Source organism: Apodemus sylvaticus, chromosome 3, assembly GCF_947179515.1.
Source record: "Apodemus sylvaticus chromosome 3, mApoSyl1.1, whole genome shotgun sequence".
Lineage (NCBI taxonomy): Eukaryota > Metazoa > Chordata > Mammalia > Rodentia > Muridae > Apodemus > Apodemus sylvaticus.
The window spans coordinates 56,039,233-56,056,155 of record NC_067474.1 but is presented as its reverse complement, the minus strand read 5'-3'; the positions used below and the strand labels follow the sequence as shown (position 1 = coordinate 56,056,155).

The 16,923-nt window shown below is 49.8% G+C and overlaps 1 protein-coding gene and 1 long non-coding RNA gene across 7 annotated transcripts; one reads left to right on the top strand and one right to left on the bottom strand.

The window, feature by feature from the left end:
• On the bottom strand, positions 1–12,425 carry LOC127680689 (uncharacterized). Its single transcript, XR_007977002.1, has 3 exons — positions 12,327–12,425; positions 5,947–6,057; positions 1–96 (listed from the first exon to the last, which is right to left on the bottom strand). It is a non-coding gene; the product is annotated as an uncharacterized LOC127680689 (long non-coding RNA).
• On the top strand, positions 12,046–16,923 carry LOC127680685 (C-C motif chemokine 27). Of its 6 annotated transcripts, none has more exons than XM_052176300.1 (6): positions 12,046–12,102; positions 12,413–12,480; positions 12,691–12,750; positions 14,976–15,073; positions 16,396–16,528; positions 16,745–16,923. In XM_052176300.1, the coding sequence occupies exons 2-6, from the start codon at positions 12,434–12,436 to the stop codon at positions 16,899–16,901; spliced, it is 495 nt and encodes a 164-aa protein (XP_052032260.1). In that variant the 5' UTR covers positions 12,046–12,102; positions 12,413–12,433; the 3' UTR covers positions 16,902–16,923. The 6 variants fall into 6 exon arrangements, with proteins under 6 accessions (XP_052032260.1, XP_052032261.1, XP_052032263.1 ...); XM_052176301.1 differs by lacking the exon at positions 12,046–12,102 and adding an exon at positions 12,111–12,267; XM_052176302.1 differs by lacking the exon at positions 12,046–12,102 and having other exon boundaries at positions 12,419–12,480; positions 14,994–15,073.

Below are 16,923 nucleotides of genomic sequence, written 5' to 3'. Positions count from 1 at the left end.
TGTGTGTGTAGGAGAGAGAGAAAATGAGGGTGGGGATTTGGCTCAGTGGTAGAGCACTTGCCTAGGAAGAGCAAGCCCTGGGTTCGGTCCTCAGCTCTGAAAAAAACAGACAAAGTAACAAGAGAGAAAATATATTTTTTTAAAGACTTAATTATTTATTTTATGTAAGTACACTGTAGCTGTCCTTAGACACTCCAGAAGAGGAAGTCAGATCGCATTACAGATGGTTGTGAGCCACCATGTGGATGCTGGGATTTGAACTCAGGACCTTCAGAAGAGTAGTCAGTGCTCTTATCCTCTGAGCCATCTCTCCAGACCCCAAGAGAATATTTTCTTATAGGGCCACATTCCCATTGTATTAAAGCTCCCAATTTTATGATTTTATTTAACTCGTTTTTGTCTTTGAGACAGGATCACCCCAAACTCGCCATACTGCTGAGGATGACCTTGAACTCGTAACCTATTTTCACCTCTTGAATGGAAGTGCTTAAAATCCTGTCTTTAGATGTGGTTGCACTGTGAGTAAGACTCCACCATATGAATTCGGGTGGGTGCGATTTGGTTTACAACAACACCCAGCTCCAAGATCTCACGGTGGCATTCCTTCCTCCTCTTGCTTTCTTGCGATCTTATCTGTCTAGTCTGCTCACCACCCTGCCTCTGATTGGCAGGATAGATTGAGTTACGCTATACTCACAAGTGACTCCAAAATCTGAGCACTTTGACACAACAAAATACTGTTCCCACACAAACACGGAGTCGCTCTGGGTCCAAGCACTCAGCGCATCTGTGCTCCATGTGGCGGCGCAGCGTTCCAAGCTGCTTTGATCTCTCTGCGCACACACATCACACACACACACACACATCTCAACACTCGTTCCCACGATCAGTCAAGAAAGGCGAAGAAGCTGACAAGGGTCTTAAATGTTTTTGATCGAAAGTGACATGTGCCACTTCTGTTCATGTTTGTTTTAGCAGAAGCAGGTCACATGACTTCATGAGCAGAACTCCTAGGAAAAGAACTAAATCCGAATCTTGGGGAGGGGGTTGGAATGACTGTGCCCACCATAATAAGCTACAATCAAGGATGGAACAAAGGAGGGAGACAGGGAAGGGGAGGCCAGCAAGCACAGGAGGGAAAAACTCAACACAAAAGCTACAGTCAGTGAAGATGAGGGGAGCACACCTTTAATCCCAGCATGCCTGAGGAAGGGGCGGGCAGAGATCTGAGAATTCAGGCCCAGACCGATCTACATAGTGTGTTCCAGGCCAGCCAGAACTATATACGGAGGCCCTGTCTCTCTAAAAAGAAAAGCTATCTATAGTCATGAGTGCATAGCTGGTCCTAGGGTTTAGTTGGTCTTTGTTATACTTTTCTTCTGTTAACCTTTTATTGTGTAGCAACTGGCACAGGCACTTCAAGCACTTCTGAGTTCAAGGGCCAAGACAGGGGCACTGCCACCAATTTCTCCATTACCATTAGAATAAAGAGACCAGGAGGGGAGCTTATAAAATGAGCTGGGCCTAGGAGGCCAGAGGCAGGTGATCCACGGGAAGGAGGGAGGATTTGATTTTAAGTACTATGAAAGACTTTAGCCAAGGAGTAACATGATCACATTTAAAGTTTTAAAAGATCCTTTTGGAGGCCTGGAAAATGGATAATATAGAAGAAGTGAAGAAGTCAGAGTCATGGCCCGGAGGAGCTGATCCTGTCCTAGTCCAGGAGGAAGCCGTTGGAAAGTGTAGGGTTCTAGGCGTACGCATGAAACAGAGCGGCAAACTGAGCGGAGAGGGGCTCTTTATGAAGTATAAAGGAAAAGGAAAACCCAGGACGCCAGCAGGCTTCAGGCCGGAGTCACTGGAGGGAAGGCGGTGGCATTCTCAGAGATGGGTGGCTGGGGGAGGAGGGGGGGCTGAAGGGGGGGAGTGTTGCGAATCTAGACGTTGGTTTTGGAATTAGACTTCCGTCAGAATGCCGAGAAGAAAACCCAAATAGGCAGTTGGCTCCACAACCTGGAAGGCAGAACTGGATCTCTATTCCCCCGCGCCACACTCCTCCCCTCCCCCACCCATCTGTTTCTCCCTCTGCAGTTGGTTGAAGTCGCAGCTTTCTTACTCTTGTCTCCGGGGTCTGCGCAGCCTCTCCAGCCCCTGTACTGAGCGCGTCCCTGCTTCCACCGGCCCCCACCCGCCCCCACTCCACCCCTCCTTCGCAGGGCAGTTGCCGCACTGAAAACCACTGCTCCCTTAAAAGCTCAGTAGTCCAGGCCCTTGTTTTTTAGCCTAGCATCCAGGGCTGCACACTGGCGTTGGACCAGCCATCCCTGGCTTCACCCTCAGGAATGTGACCTGGAATAGCCCCTCAGCCCCATCTCCCGCGGCCTCTCCCCACCGCCCCTCCCGCTACTTACCCACGTTGGGGTAATTACAATTCCTTTGTCTCTCTGAGTCTTTTCACTCATTTTCAACGTTCCCTCCATCATGTGCTCCTCCTGCCTCTCACTAGTCCTCCAGAACACCTTACTAGCTGCACGGGTCATTTCTGCTTCAGTCCCAGGGGCCCCAGTTTCCTGAATTTTTCCCAAAGGAGCTCAGTCTAAGCCCAAGCACCTCGGGGCTCTGGGTAGCTTAGATACTGAGTGCTGAAGGAGGAAGAAATTAAGGAACAAACTCTGGCCATGACACTACTTCAGGTTCCAAAGGGATGGAGACAGGGAAGGGGGGCCGTGCTGTTGCTCAAGACCCCTCTACCAACACCCCTGCCTAGTGTCCCAGCACCCCTGGAACCCTAACAACGGTCCACCCACTCAGGGCCTGCAGGGACAAGCTCTGCCCCTGGGTCGGCTCCAAGACCCTCTGGACATGATGAGATTTGGAGAAGCGTGGGAAGTGAAACGGACCCCTCCCCAGGGCCGGGGACTTTCAGAAGCTGAGTCACTTTCTTCCCTGCTCAGTTCTTTCTGGAATATTACACCCCGGTCCTGCCAGAGCCAGTGCTCCCCGGGGCCAGGAGCTTCACACCGTGTTTAGACCATTCACTGGACTCCCTCTGCAGGCCTCAAAGTTGAGATCTTAAGCCAGCCCTGTGTCCTCCTTTTCCTAGGTGTAGAACGTCCCCTGCAGGTCCCGGGAAGCTGAGTTCCACAAGAGAACAAACTGAAAAAGAACATCCTCAGACTTCATCTCAAGAGACACAAGCTGGGAATGGAAAAACAAATACCAGATTTTCTCACTCGACTATGAAAACTGTAATCGTGTAGAAATACAGAATGGGCACGGGTCTATAATACTAGCACTTAGGAGCCGAGGCAGGAGAATTGTAACTTCGAGGCTACCCTGGGCTACATAATGAGTTACAGACCAGCCTGGCTACAGAGTGAGACATTTATCTAAAAACAAAACACACACACACACAATTCTTGGGCTGAAGAAATGGCTCAGAGGTTACGAGCACTGGCTGTTCTTCCAGAGGTCCTGAGTTCAATTCCCAGCAACCACATGGTGGCTTCTGACCATCTATAATGAGATCTGGTGCCCTCTTCTGGCTTCATACATACATACACACAGACAGCACACTGTATACATAATAAATAAATCTTTAAAAAAATATATATCCTTGCAGTTCTGGTCACTAGGGGTGAGGAAAGGAGAATGGGAGGAAATGAAGGTTATTCAGGGACCTAGAAGGGGGCTAGGAAGAGAGCAGAGAACGGAAGACAGCCTCACAGGGAAGTAGGGGTGGACATGATCAAGGCACAGCATCTACTGTGTGAAAGATTAATTATTGTGAACTCTATCACATTCATTTGAGTTGTAGTAAGCGAAACATAGAAAAGAAGATCCCAGTGAGGTGGTGTGTGCCTGTAATCTCCATGCTTAGGAGAGTAAGGCCAGAAGTTTCTAAGTCAGGAGAGTTAGAATTGTAAGGAACTGCTCAGAACTACATAGTGAGATTCAGGTTAGCAAAACCCTAAGCAAGGAGAGAGAGAGGGAGGGCAGACAGACAGACAGACAAAGTCCCACACAATTATACAAGTGTTGACACCTTCAAAGGACCCTAATATGTTCCCTACATATGTAGGTACATATTTACAATATATATATATATATATATATATATATATATATATATATATGTGTGTGTGTGTGTGTGTGTGTGTGTGTGTGTGTGTGTGTTTATGTGTATGTATATACTGTATATATGCACATAAACATATATGTATTCATTCAAGGAAATGCCAGAGGTGTATAAATGTCTAGTCACAATACAGTCTTACACAGACATGTACAACAATTGCACACACAACCACACAAGGACAATTCTCTTTTCCTAAGAGGAATATCTGGAGAAATATTTTGAGAATCCACTTGGACAGCACAGGGATAAGCTGACTTACTAAATCGCAGTCTACTGGAGCCTGTGGGCTGGAAAACCTTTTGTGTTGTTCGGTACTCACTTGGTTTTCGGTTTGGCACAGTGCCGATAAGAATCTAAATAGATGCCTCGGAGGTTAAAAACACTCACTCCTCTTGCACAGGACCCTGGTTTGTGTCCCAGCATCTACATGGTGGCTCACAACCATCTGTAACTCCAGTTCTTGGGGGTCTGATACTCTTTTTCTGTCCCTCCCCCATGGGTATGGCATGCGTGTGGTACACCTATATACCCGAAGCAAAACACTTAAAAAATAAATCCTTGGGAGACAGAGGCAGGCAGATTTCTGAGTTCGAAGCCAGCCTGGTCTACAGAGTGAGTGCCAGAACAGCTAGGGCTATACAGAGAAACCCTGTCTTAAAAATTAACAACAACAACAACAATAATAATAATTAATTAATTAATTAATTAATTAATCCTTTCTGAAAAAAATGGATTGGGTAGAGGGACTTTTTGCTCTGTGTACTGGCTAGTTTTGTGTGTCAATTTGACACAGGCTGGAGTTATCACAGAGAAAAGGGCTTCAGTTGGAGAAATGCCTCCATGAGATCCAACTGTGGGGCATTTTCTCAATTAGTGATCAAGGCGGGAGGGCCCCTTGTGGGTGGTGCCATCCCTGGGCTGGAATCTTGGGTTCTATAAGAGAGCAGGCTGAGCAAGCCAGGGGAAGCAAGTCAGTAAGCAGCATTCCTCCATGGCCTCTGCATCAGCTCCTGCTTCCTGACCTGCTTGAGTTTCTGCCCTGACTTCCTTTGATGATGAACAGAAGTGTGGAAGTGTAAGCTCAATAAACCCTTTCCTCCTCAACTTGCTTCTTGGTCATGATGTTTGTGCAGGAATAGAAACCCTGACTAAGACACTCTGGTTATTGTTGTCTTTATTGTTTGGTTGGTTTTTGAGACAGGCCGTCACATAGGCCAGACAAACCTGGAACTCTCTATGTATTTGAGAATGAAACTGAGCTCCTGCATCTCCTGCTTCTCCGACTCTCGAGTACAGACAGGGTACTACAAGCTGCCATGCCTGACTTGTGTGGTGGTGGGAAGCAAAACCAGGACTTCATGCACACTAGGCAAGCACTGGAGTGGCAAAATTTAAAAAGACAGACATGAGCCTAAGGCCTGAAAATGGACAGCTCCGAGCACTCAGGAAGCAGAGTCAGGAGGAGCAAACGGTCGTCCCCAGCGCTGGAGAGCTGGCTCTGTGGTTAAGAGCACGTACTGCTTTGCAAAGGATCTGAGTTCAATTTTAGCATCCAGGTCAAGTGACTCATGACTGCCTATGACTGCACCTCCCGGGGATCTGATATAGTATCTGGGCCACAAACACACACACACACACACAAATTTTTTAAAAATAAATCTTAGAAAGGAACAAGATAGCCTTCAACCCTGGTTGAATCCAGGTGAGCCAGGCAAACACAGGAACTAATTTAGTAAGCTAGGACTCAGTTTGCATTATTCACGGCCCTCCCCCTTGCAATGATGCACTTGGCAGCTTAGTTCCCTTACCTGCGCACTGGACACGTGTCGCCCTCTCCAAACAATGCACTTAGCAACTGCAGAACACCCTCAGAGCTCCACCGGCACACCTCCCTCTCTGAACAACAGATGTCTCAGCTCCTGGTAACAATCAAATTTAGACGATTTCTATTCATTCAACTGTATCGCCCATGTATCCAATTTAAAGGCAGAAGGGCTGATCTAGTCTGAATCAGTCTGGGGAGTATGTAGAATAAGTCAAACCTTGTCTTCAAGTAAACTCTAAGGGAGAATGCCCTATTTACCGTCTTCTTCCCGTGTGCAATGGGATGTGCACGTGATTAAAGTCGGGGCATTATGGAAAGGGTCATGTATACAAGGAAAGTGATTATGTAGCCTAAACTCTCAGTAACAACAGAAAACCACTGCACTGTACCACTTGTGACCAAATTCCTCCTTCTTAACCCCATATAAAGAAGTCACAAGGAAGAACTGGACCCTTCACAAGCACTAAGCTACGCAATCTAACAATCCCACTCTTGCCTACTCGTGGGACCCTTTTCCTCCTACTGGGTTGCCTCGTCCTGCCTTGATGGGATGTCCTGCCAGTCTTACTGTAGCTTGTGATGCCTTGTTTGGTGGATGTCTCTGGGAGGTCTCTGCTCTTTCCTGAGGAGAGACAGAGCAGGGTGAATCTGGGGGATGAGGGGAGAGACTGGATGAAGGGAGGGAGGAGGAGTGTGTCCAGGATGAGATGTACGAGACAAAACACCTGGGGCCCCGCGGATCTTCTCTCACGTGGCTGGCCACCCTCTTACACATGTTGCATGTGGCCTACTGCTTTGTTCTGAATACTTGCTACTTGTACAAATCTGGCTGAGTGCCCACTTTCAAGTCTTTGAATAATGAAGCCAAGGACCTGGAAGGACCCGACCCAGACCCTGACCAGCAGTAATATAAGGATTCCAATGTTCTCACCTCCATATCCTATGCCACTCCTCACTTAATGCCTTCTGTGTGGGTTCTTATTCTTATCGTAGGGTGTCCTTATCATTTACTGATCTTCTGGTAGCAGCAAACATGGCCACTAGACACCTGAGGTCTAAGGGGTTGTTTTAGAGCTATTTTTATTATTATTTCTTCATTTTATTTATTATGTGTAAGTACACTGTAGCTGTCTTCAGATACCCCACCAGAGGGTAACAGATCTCATTACAGACGGTTGTGAGCCACCATGTGGTTGCTGGGATTTGAACTCAGGACTGTCAGAAGAGCAGTCAGTGCTCTTAACCACAAAGCCATCTCTCCAGCCCTTTATTATTTCTAATTGTGTGTACAGGACGTTATGGACACGTGTTCTGATGCCCTCAGAGGTAGAGGCATCACTTAGAGCTGGAGTTGTGAGCCCCATCAGACATGGATGCTGAGAACCAAACTCAGGTCCTCTGCAAGAGCAGGACACCACAGCCATCTCTTTAGCTCCACTATTTTTTTATTTCTCATTATTTTTGAGCCTTCCATACAGGTATACATTAAATATGATCATCTCTAACCCCATTCCTTCTTCCAACTCCCCCATATCCTTCCAACACATCTCCCTCCCAACTTTCTTCTCTCTCTCTCTCTCTCTCTCTCTCTCTCTCTCTCTCTCTCTCTCTCTCTCTGATAACCCACTAGGTCCAGTTAGTGCTGCCCATATGTAATGGGTGTGGGGCCATCTATTGGACCATGAGAAACTGACCCGTAGCCACATCTTCTAAAAAAAATGATCCCTGTCCCATGCCCCCGCCCTCACAGCCATCAACTGCCAACAGCTCCTCAGTAAGGGGTGGGCCTAGAGATCATCTATCTGTGTCACCCATCCGGGACAGAGTTTGGCTAGCTGATCTTGTGGAGGTCGTATGTAGGTAACCATAGCTTCTGTGCATTCATGAGTAGACTAAACATGTCATTCATGGTCAAAAAACTGCAGGTCACAGCATTCCTCCCCCTCCTCCAGTTCTTACGTGCTTTCAACCCATCATCTACCATGATCCCTGAGCCATAGCAGGGAGAAAAGGGTTGATACAGGCGTCCTGCGTATAACTCAACAGCCAGTCTCTATATTTCCAGTCTAGATTCTCACAGCCTAAATTCTAATTGGTCTAGCATCCAAACATCAAATCTCATGAGAAGCTCTGGTGAATTGTGCTTGTATTAAATACTCAGGCTTTTAATCTATCACAGTGTTCAAGGATTCGCATATAAGATCACAGCAGTGTGGTTGATAGCCCCACCACCACCACCATAGAAAGTGGCAAACTCTTGTAATGTGCACTGGAGAGACGGAGGCATACAGAGTGCCTACCATAAGTCCAAAGCCAGCCTGGAATACACAGCAAAACCTTGTCTCAAAAACAGTAAGTCAGAACCAGGCAAAGTGGCACAGGCCTTTAATCCTAGCACCTGGAAGGCAAAGGCAGGAAAATCTCTGAGTTCAAAGCCAGCCTGGTCTTTGTAGCAAGTTCCAGGACAGCCAGGGCCACACAGTCAGTCCATGTCTTATAATGATGATGATGATGATGTAATAGTAAAAATAAATAAAAGAGAAAGAAGAGTGGCCTGTTTGAACAGAAACAGCCTTCAAGAAATCTACTTCATAGAGTTATCATGAGACAACTTAAAATATTTAGAATGGCACCTGGTATTTAAGGATCAACAAATATTAATGTCATAACTGATCACCTTCAGAAAGGTGAAAGAAATAATAGAAGAGGAAAGAATAGGTGACCAGCGAGAAGAGAGTCTGAAAAATGCAGACCGTAGTTAAGTCCATCAGATTACATATCCCAATGTTGAGAAATAAACAGCCTAGTATCCCACAATAGGCCTAGCACCCCACAGGAAGCCTAGCACCCCACAGGAGGCCTAGCACCCCACAGGAGACCTAGCACTCCACAGGATGCCTAGCACCCCACAGTAGGCCTAGCACCCCACAGGAGGCCTAGCACCCCACAGGAGGCCTAGCACCCCACAGGAGACCTAGCACCCCACAGGAGGCCTAGCACCCCACAGGAGGCCTAGCACCCCGCAGTAGGCCTAGCACCCCGCAGTAGGCCTAGCACCCCACAGGAGGCCTAGCACCCCACAGGAGGCCTAGCACCCCACAGGAGGCCTAGTACCCCGCAGTAGGCCTAGCACCCCACAGGAGGCCTAGCACCCCACAGGAGGCCTAGCACCCCACAGGAGGCCTAGTACCCCACAGGAGGCCTAGCACCCCACAGGAGGCCTAGTACCGCACAGGAGGCCTAGCACTCCACAGGATGCCTAGCACCCCACAGGAGGCCTAGTACCCCACAGGAGACCTAGCACTCCACAGGATGCCTAGCACCCCACAGTAGGCCTAGCACCCCACAGGAGGCCTAGTACCCCACAGGAGGCCTAGCACCCCACAGGAGGCCTAGCACCCCACAGGAGGCCTAGCACTCCACAGGATGCCTAGCACCCCACAGGAGGCCTAGCACCCCACAGGAGGCCTAGCACCCCGCAGGAGGCCTAGCACCCCGCAGTAGGCCTAGCATCTCACAGTAGGCCTAGCATCCCACAGGAGGCCTAGCACCCCACAGGAGGCCTAGTACCCCACAGGAGGCCTAGCACCCCACAGGAGGCCTAGCACCCTGCAGTAGGCCTAGCATCTCAAAGTAGGCCTAGTATCCCACAGTGGGCCTAGCATCTCACAGTAGGCCTAGTGTCCCACAGTAGGCCTAGCATCCCGCAGAAATCTTCCTAAGAGACTCCTGCTCTGAACTTTCTCTAGTCTTGCCCTCACATGCCCTTGGATTGTCCCACAGGAGGCCTACCATCCCACCATAGGCCTAGTGTCCCATAGGCCTTCCATCTCACAGTAGTCTTCCTAAGAGACTTCCCCTTAAGTTTTCTCCAGTCTTGTTCTCTACATGCCCTTGGATTGTCCCACAGTAGGCCTAGTGTCCCACAGTAGTCTTCCTAAGAGAGTCCCACTCTGAGCTTTCTCCAGTCTTGTCTTCCACATGCCCTTGGATTGATGTGATCCTCACTCCCCCTCTCACTTGTCCCCAAGCACAGCCACAGGACATGCTAGGAGTGAGACATCTTGAGACAGCAGACCAGGAACAGTCACCTCCAGAAACAGGAAAGTCGTCCATGCTGTGGCATGCCAAATCCATCACCTCAGTATAAATTCAGAGTGGCTTCCCTTCTTGGGCCACTCAAGTGCATATAAGTGTAGTACAGGCAAGACAGCTTATGTCCTGGGCAAGGGCAGCCTTGGGGACCTGGCTCACAGCAAACCCAGGCTTCCACTGTCCCTTTCTATTTCTAGCACTAAATCGACGTATGGAATTTTTGTACAATTTTCTCAGTAGTCTCGGACAAGTTGCATCCTGGACCTGCTTCCCAGGTCTTCCCAGGTCCCTACTTCCCTCACTTCCTGTGAACTATCCAACATCTCACCTCAAAAATCCCTCAGCCCTCAAGAGAGGGAGAGCCAAAGGTGCTTGGGACTGTTTTCATCTCTGTATTCCTGGGAGCTTCGCAACATAGAACAATGGAAGCATTACAGGAGAAGGGCGGGATAGCCAGGCCAGGAGGGCAAAATCTTGGCAACCAGAAATGCAAGACATAGGGGTGAGATCTGACTTTTAAAGAGCTTCTTCTGGCTTTGCTAATCCATCGGGGTGGAGCTCAGAGGACGGCTATGGGGGCCCTGCAGTGAGCCTGGGCAGTGGAGCTCAGAGGACGGCTATGGGGGCCCTGCAGTGAGCCTGGGCAGTGGAGCTCAGAGGACGGCTATGGGGACCCTGCAGTGAGCCTGGGCAGACCTTGGGGGGGGGGGATCTGAGAAGTGACTTCCTCTAGCCTTACCCCACCCCTGTGATGGTGCCCCCAGAATATGAGGGGCTGTATCTTCCCTCCTCCTCCATCCCTCACAGATTTCAGAACCATAGGGAAGAGGCAGGTGTGTGGCTTAGTTTCTTTTCTGTTGCTGTCATAAAGCACTGACAAAAGTGACTTAAGGGAGAGAGGGTTTATTTTAGCTCACTGCTCAAGGCTGTCTGTCTGTCACGGCAGGAAAGTGAGGGCAGCTGGACATCACTCTACCTTTGAGAATGACAATTTTTTTAAGAAATTATTTTTAATTTTGAGGATGTCTGAGCACATGAGGGCTACGGCCCTTCGAGGCCAGAGGCATCAGCTCCTCCTGGAGCTAGAGTTACAGGCAGTCAGGAGCCGCCTATTCTGACCCCTCTACCAGAGCTAAGCCAGCTTCCTCTCCATACCTCTTATCCAAACTCCTGACTGCTGTGATTGTCAGAAATGAAACCAAGCCAAGAACTAATGTTGCTACTAGGAAGTTTAAAAGGGACCCTCCCCCAAAAAACCAGGAAGACAGTGGGGAATCCACCCCATGAAAAATATTGTCACCAGCTCATGCTGCTTTCATTTCCAACAGCTGCACCCCAAAGTTAGCCAAAGTCTTCATATATTAAGGGGAGGGTCTTCAACAACTATTCCACTCTAGATGTCCGTTACCAGAAGGGTTCCCAAGACACTGATGAACTAGCTAAAAATCTGATATAAAGCATTTCCTAGACACTCAATAGTAATTGGGTGTAAAAAAAAAAATTAAATGATTTGGCCAAGGCCACTAAGAAATATTTCCATACCATAGCCTGCTCTAGGCTGTGTTCTCGCTGGTGGCCTATTCCTTCTGGTCTAAGGTCATTCAAGAACTGGGCAAGGAAGAAAACAATTGACAAGGTAAAAGTCAGGAAAGGTGGGGGCGGGGAGGGGGGGGAAGAGAGGCACTGTGAGGAGACTCCCAAAAGCACGTTCACTGCTGTCTCGAGACAAGGTCACAGTCTACCAACCTGTGTAACTCTAAAATCTGACTTCATCCCAGAAAAGAGGGTCCTGCGTGTCTGGCATCTGAATAAACAACGACTATGCCCCTCAAGCAACAAAAAATACAATACCACTTCTTAACGTAACATTTTGACCCCACCTCCTCTGACGAAAACCTGGTTCCTCCCCTTCCGGGTGATACTCAAGCCCCACCCAAAGAGTGCGAAGGTATCCCTGTGATGTAATTGTTAACGGTCCGTTTCCGGGGCGGAGCCAGGGAGGGCGGGGAGTTTAGGCTGTGCCGACCCCTGGGCCCCCCTTCAGGTGACTCCAGTCCCTCAAAATCTCCATCCAGGGCCTAAATGTCCCAGCTCCCCAGCCGCTAGACCTCTCTCCTTGGTGTCTCCACGTTCCGGTCCCTAGATAAATGTCCTTCTAACGCTTTAACTCCTAGTGATTCCCATATTATCCATCCCATCCGGTCCCGAGGTGACAATTGGCTTCCGGCGGGGGGTGGGGTGGGGTGGCGGCCACCTGACGCAGTGTACCTGAGGACTATTCAGGCTCGTCCTGGGAAGGATGGAGAAGGGGACTTGCGACTGGGAATAAGTGTTCCTATCATGCTGCTCCCCAGGAACCGTTCGGAGCCCGGGACATGTCGCGATTGAGGAGATACGAGGTGGCGCTGGAGGCGGAGGAGGAGTGAGTGGAGGCGGGAGATGCGGAGGAGGGCTGTGAGGCCGGGGATGGGGGAAGGTGAACGTCCCGGGGCGGGCGGAGCGGGCCCTCGAGGGGCGTGGGCCGCTGCTGTCCTGCCCTTGGGGGCGGGGCTTTCTCGAGGGCTAGGTTCCAGAGGTGGGGTCTGTGGGTCAGCCCCGCCCCTCCCGGTCCCGCTCTGCCTTGTCTTTGCAGGATCTACTGGGGCTGCTTCTACTTTTTTCCTTGGCTGCGAATGTGGCGCAGGGAGCGGAGGTGAGGGGGGCTGCGATCTCGTGGGGGCATGAACGAGGTTCAGTGTCGGTGGACGGATGTGGGGGAGCCCAGACGCCCCTGCCCCGCCTCATGTCATTGTCGGGTCGCCCTACAGCTCGGCGCACCCCCGGGAGCAGAAGCTGGAGCCTCTGCGGGGCCTAATGAGCTGTTTGTCGAGCGGCCTGAGGCCTGCTCCCCAGCGCTCGGGTCGTGGTCTCCTCTGTCGCACCCCCACCGCTGCTGCACAGACAGCCGGTGCATTAAAGATTTAAAGTCACGCCCACTGCTTTCCTGACTTTACCGCCGCAGCCGCCATTGGTGCTGGGAATCCCACTCCACACCTGCTGTTTCTTAACCCACAGGGCACCCTCCCTGGTAGGAAGCCCTTGAAGGTCTAGGCCTCCATTGCTCCTAAGGGTCTGGCTTTCACTTACTATCAGTTACTGGTTCCCTGCCACGCCCTCCCCCAAAGCACCCACACTGAGTAGGGCCACATCTTTCTCCCACTTATCAGTGTTCCCACAACTTCAGCTGTTAACACCTTCCTCTAGCTGTAACTTTACCAGATGTCTGAAGAATCTTCTTTCCCTGGGAGTGGATTTGAAACATTTTAGCCAAAGTTGAAGAGTCTGCTGTCTGTGAGAGGAAGGACCAGTAGTTCCTAGAAGCTAGCTCCCAGGAGAGTGACAAAGGTTGAGGGTCCAAGGTCCTTCCTATAGTTAAAACCCCAAACTGGCTCCCCCAGTCTGATCCCAATTTTTTATTTGTTTTTGTATTTAACTTTTTTATTATGTGTGTGTTCGTGTGTGTGCCCAACACAATGCATGTGCATGTGGAGGTCAAAGGTCAGCTTGTGAGGGTGGGTTCCCTGGGTGGAACTCAGGGTCTCAGACTTGGCACCATGGCCATCCTGCCAACCGCATCACAGTTTCAAACGTCCTTGGCATCAGCAAGAACTAGCAGTTTGCTAAGAATCCTGCTCCCCCCATGTTTCCCTGGTCCATTCAAATCACGCCGGAACCAGGTAACCCTGACAGTGGCTGAGAGTCAGACTGTCCTCTGTGCCCCCACATAGAAACCGACTCCCACTCCAGAGCAGGCACCTGAGGATCACGTTATGGAGACAGCCTGGATCCTGGCTGAGCCCAAAGCTGACTTTTAGCTTGGCACTGCCCCTGCTGTAGCACACCGTGCTGGGAAAGAACACTTGGCCTCCAGATCTTTGGAGAAGCCAAAATGAGAAGGGTAGAGAGCCAGGAAAATGTTTCTGCCTTCCAAAGATCTCTGAACTGACACATCACAAATGGCAAGCAACCAGCAGAGAGGGAGCGAATAGACAGGATGACGGAATGGGGTGAGCAGGGCGGGCAAGGTGCATCTTCTTAGAATGTCTTACTTGGTAGAACACCCAAGCCCTAGGACAAAGGTGTAGACTGGGAGTAAGACAGATGCCCTGAAGCTTCTGGTATCAAAAATTCAGGATGAGTGGCCTCTGTTTTGAGGGTTACCTTCAAGTGTGCAAACTTTTAGCCATTCCCTAACAATGTCTGCGTCAAAGATCCCCTTCAAATGCTTTGAGTAGCTCTGGGTCCGAATCTTTCCAGACTGTCATAAGACCTCTGGAAAATGTCCAGAAGGGGCCTGTGGGTCTTACCCTGGTCAGGAAGAAGCTATAGGTTTTCAGTATAGCTATAGTTGGAGAAGCTGCTCAGAGGAAGTCCTATCCCAAGATCTCCGCAACACCGAGGATGACTGCAAGGATGACGCCGAGGATGACGGCCCCGGAGCAGGACATTCAGTATCCAGATAAGGGATGGATTCTTGGTGATATGACTCAGTTTATATTTTAAATCCAGAGCAGAACTTGAGAATTGAAAACCCCAGATTAGGAGACTAGGCCATTAGCCCAATAAACATACCCACACCCTAGGTGGTTTACAACTTTCCAGAATTCATTGACTCAAAATGAGTAGGAATTTTACATACAGATCCAGTTAGACCCCAAGACCTCACTGCAATACATTTGGATTTCCGCCATCATCCCACTGAACTGTATTAATACACACACTCTGGTGGAGGGAAGTGGAGGACGGGGGCAGGTGTTTTGAGTTTGGGAAAAATGGGTATTTCTGAATCTGGGTCGGAAGGGTATGTTCCTTCAAGCCCAGAATGGAAAGAATGGATAGAATTTGAATCAAAAGAGACGACCTAACTTTGTTCTTGAGTCCGATGTCTCCAACAAGCCAGAGACTAAGTCTGGAACCCGCCGGGCTCCCGCTGACGAGCTGGCACCCGTGGAACAAGGCTAAGCAGAAGGAAGAAGGTGAGATTTGGGAGAGGGGCTTGGTCGCCTTGGAGCTGTGTTCATTTGTTTGTTGAGGCAGGATCTCACTGTATAGACCAGGCTAGTCTCAAACTGTGATCACAGAGATTGATTTGCCTCTGCCCGCCGAGTACCAGGGATAAGACGTGCCACCGTACAACCACCCACTACTTCCACCTGTTTTGTTTTTTTGTTTTTGTTTTTTTATTTTTTTGTTTTTTGATTTGGTTTTTTCGAGACAGGGTTTCTCTATATATCCCTGGCTGTCCTGGAACTCACTCTGTAGACCAGGCTGGCCTCGAACTCAGAAATCGGCCTGCCTCTGCCTCCCAGAGTGCTGGGATTACAGGCGTGCACCACCACCGCCCGGCTAACTTCCACCTGTTTTAACACCAGCAACCTGGCACCAAGAACTTTTCTCTTTGTCATCTACCTCAGTTTCCCTCCTTCATTGTAAACGTCTCCCTATTAGCCAAGAAAAGTCTGTTTTAGGGTCCCAGGCCCATCAATTTCTCATGATTAAAAATATGCAGGGCAGGCCAGGGAGTAGGGAGAAGAAGATGAAGGCAGGTCAGTGCTGGACTGCCTTCTGTTCCCGCCCACTCACAAACCTCCATCCGAAGTGCGTATGGACTAATATGGTTTAGCAAGATGATTGTGGAAGTGCAAATTTATTACAGTGGGCTTTTGGGTATAACTGGATGTGTGTAATTTTTGTCTGTGAGTATACGTTCATGGGCGTGACTTTATGAGGTTCCATGACCAACGTATGACTATGAATGTGTGGCTATGGGTGTGAGTGTAAATGACTATCAGGAGATGCCACAGTGGGTCACGGCTGTCCTGAGCTTCTGTAACGTCACCCCCCCCCCACACACACACACACATCACTCGCTAGCTCCCTTCCATCCTCTCTGTTCAGGGTGTAGAAGCCCATGGGGATAGGATCTGGATAGAGTCACTGACAACAGGCCAAGAGTTAGAGCTCAGCATCACAAGATAAGCAAGGCATCAGCACCTGGGTCTGACTCACCTCGCGCCCGAGGCCAAGCACAGCTAGATAAAAGCTAGGAGAGCAGAGGAGAAGAAAGGAAGGAAGGAAGGGAGAAACCTCTAGGCTGAGCAGCATGGAGGGGCTGTCGCCCATCGGCAGCCTCCCGCTGATAATGTTGCTTCTGAGCCCAGCTCCTGAAGCAGGTAAGTTCTCAGAGGGTGTAGAATGCGGAGTGTGTGGACCAGAAGGAACAGGCCCAGAAAGTCGGACCTCTAGCTATCTAATTCGAGTCCAGACCTTTCTGAAGTGCCGCCCTGTTGCTCTTCAGCCTTACCGCTGCCCTCCACCACAAGCTGCTGTACTCAGCTCTATCGACAGCCACTCCCAAACCGGCTGCTGAGGAGGATCGTCCGCGTGGAGCTGCAGGAGGCTGACGGGGACTGTCACCTTCAGGCTGTTGTGTGAGCTCTGCCTCCAACCTTGACACTTCTAACTCTGCCCTCTTCCAAACCCCGATGTTCATCCCAACCCTAGCCCCATTAGTAATTCTAATACCTATTCGGATTTTCAACTAGCTTTTGCCCCTAACCCCCAGCCCTGCCTAAGCTCGTCCCCCCCACCCCCACCCCCACCCCCACCCCCAGATATGAGGCTAGCTTTGGACTTTCCCTTTCCAGGCTTCACCTGGCTCGGCGCAGTGTCTGTGTTCACCCCCAGAACCGCAGCCTGGCTCGGTGGTTAGAGCGCCAAGGGAAAAGGCTTCAGGGGACTGTACCCAGTTTAAATCTGATACTACAAAAGAAAATGTACTCGAGCCCCCAACAGCAAAACTAATAAAGCAACATTTAGACGATAA

Excerpts from the sequence above, each read along its gene's own strand:
- LOC127680685 (XM_052176300.1), top strand. The coding sequence starts at position 12,434 with ATGTCGCGATTGAGGAGATACGAGGTGGCGCTGGAGGCGGAGGAGGA. Across the intron at positions 12,481-12,690 it reads GCGCTGGAGGCGGAGGAGGA|GATCTACTGGGGCTGCTTCT; the intron begins GTGAGTGGAGGC and ends TTGTCTTTGCAG. Across the intron at positions 16,529-16,744 it reads TGTCACCTTCAGGCTGTTGT|GCTTCACCTGGCTCGGCGCA; the intron begins GTGAGCTCTGCC and ends TTCCCTTTCCAG.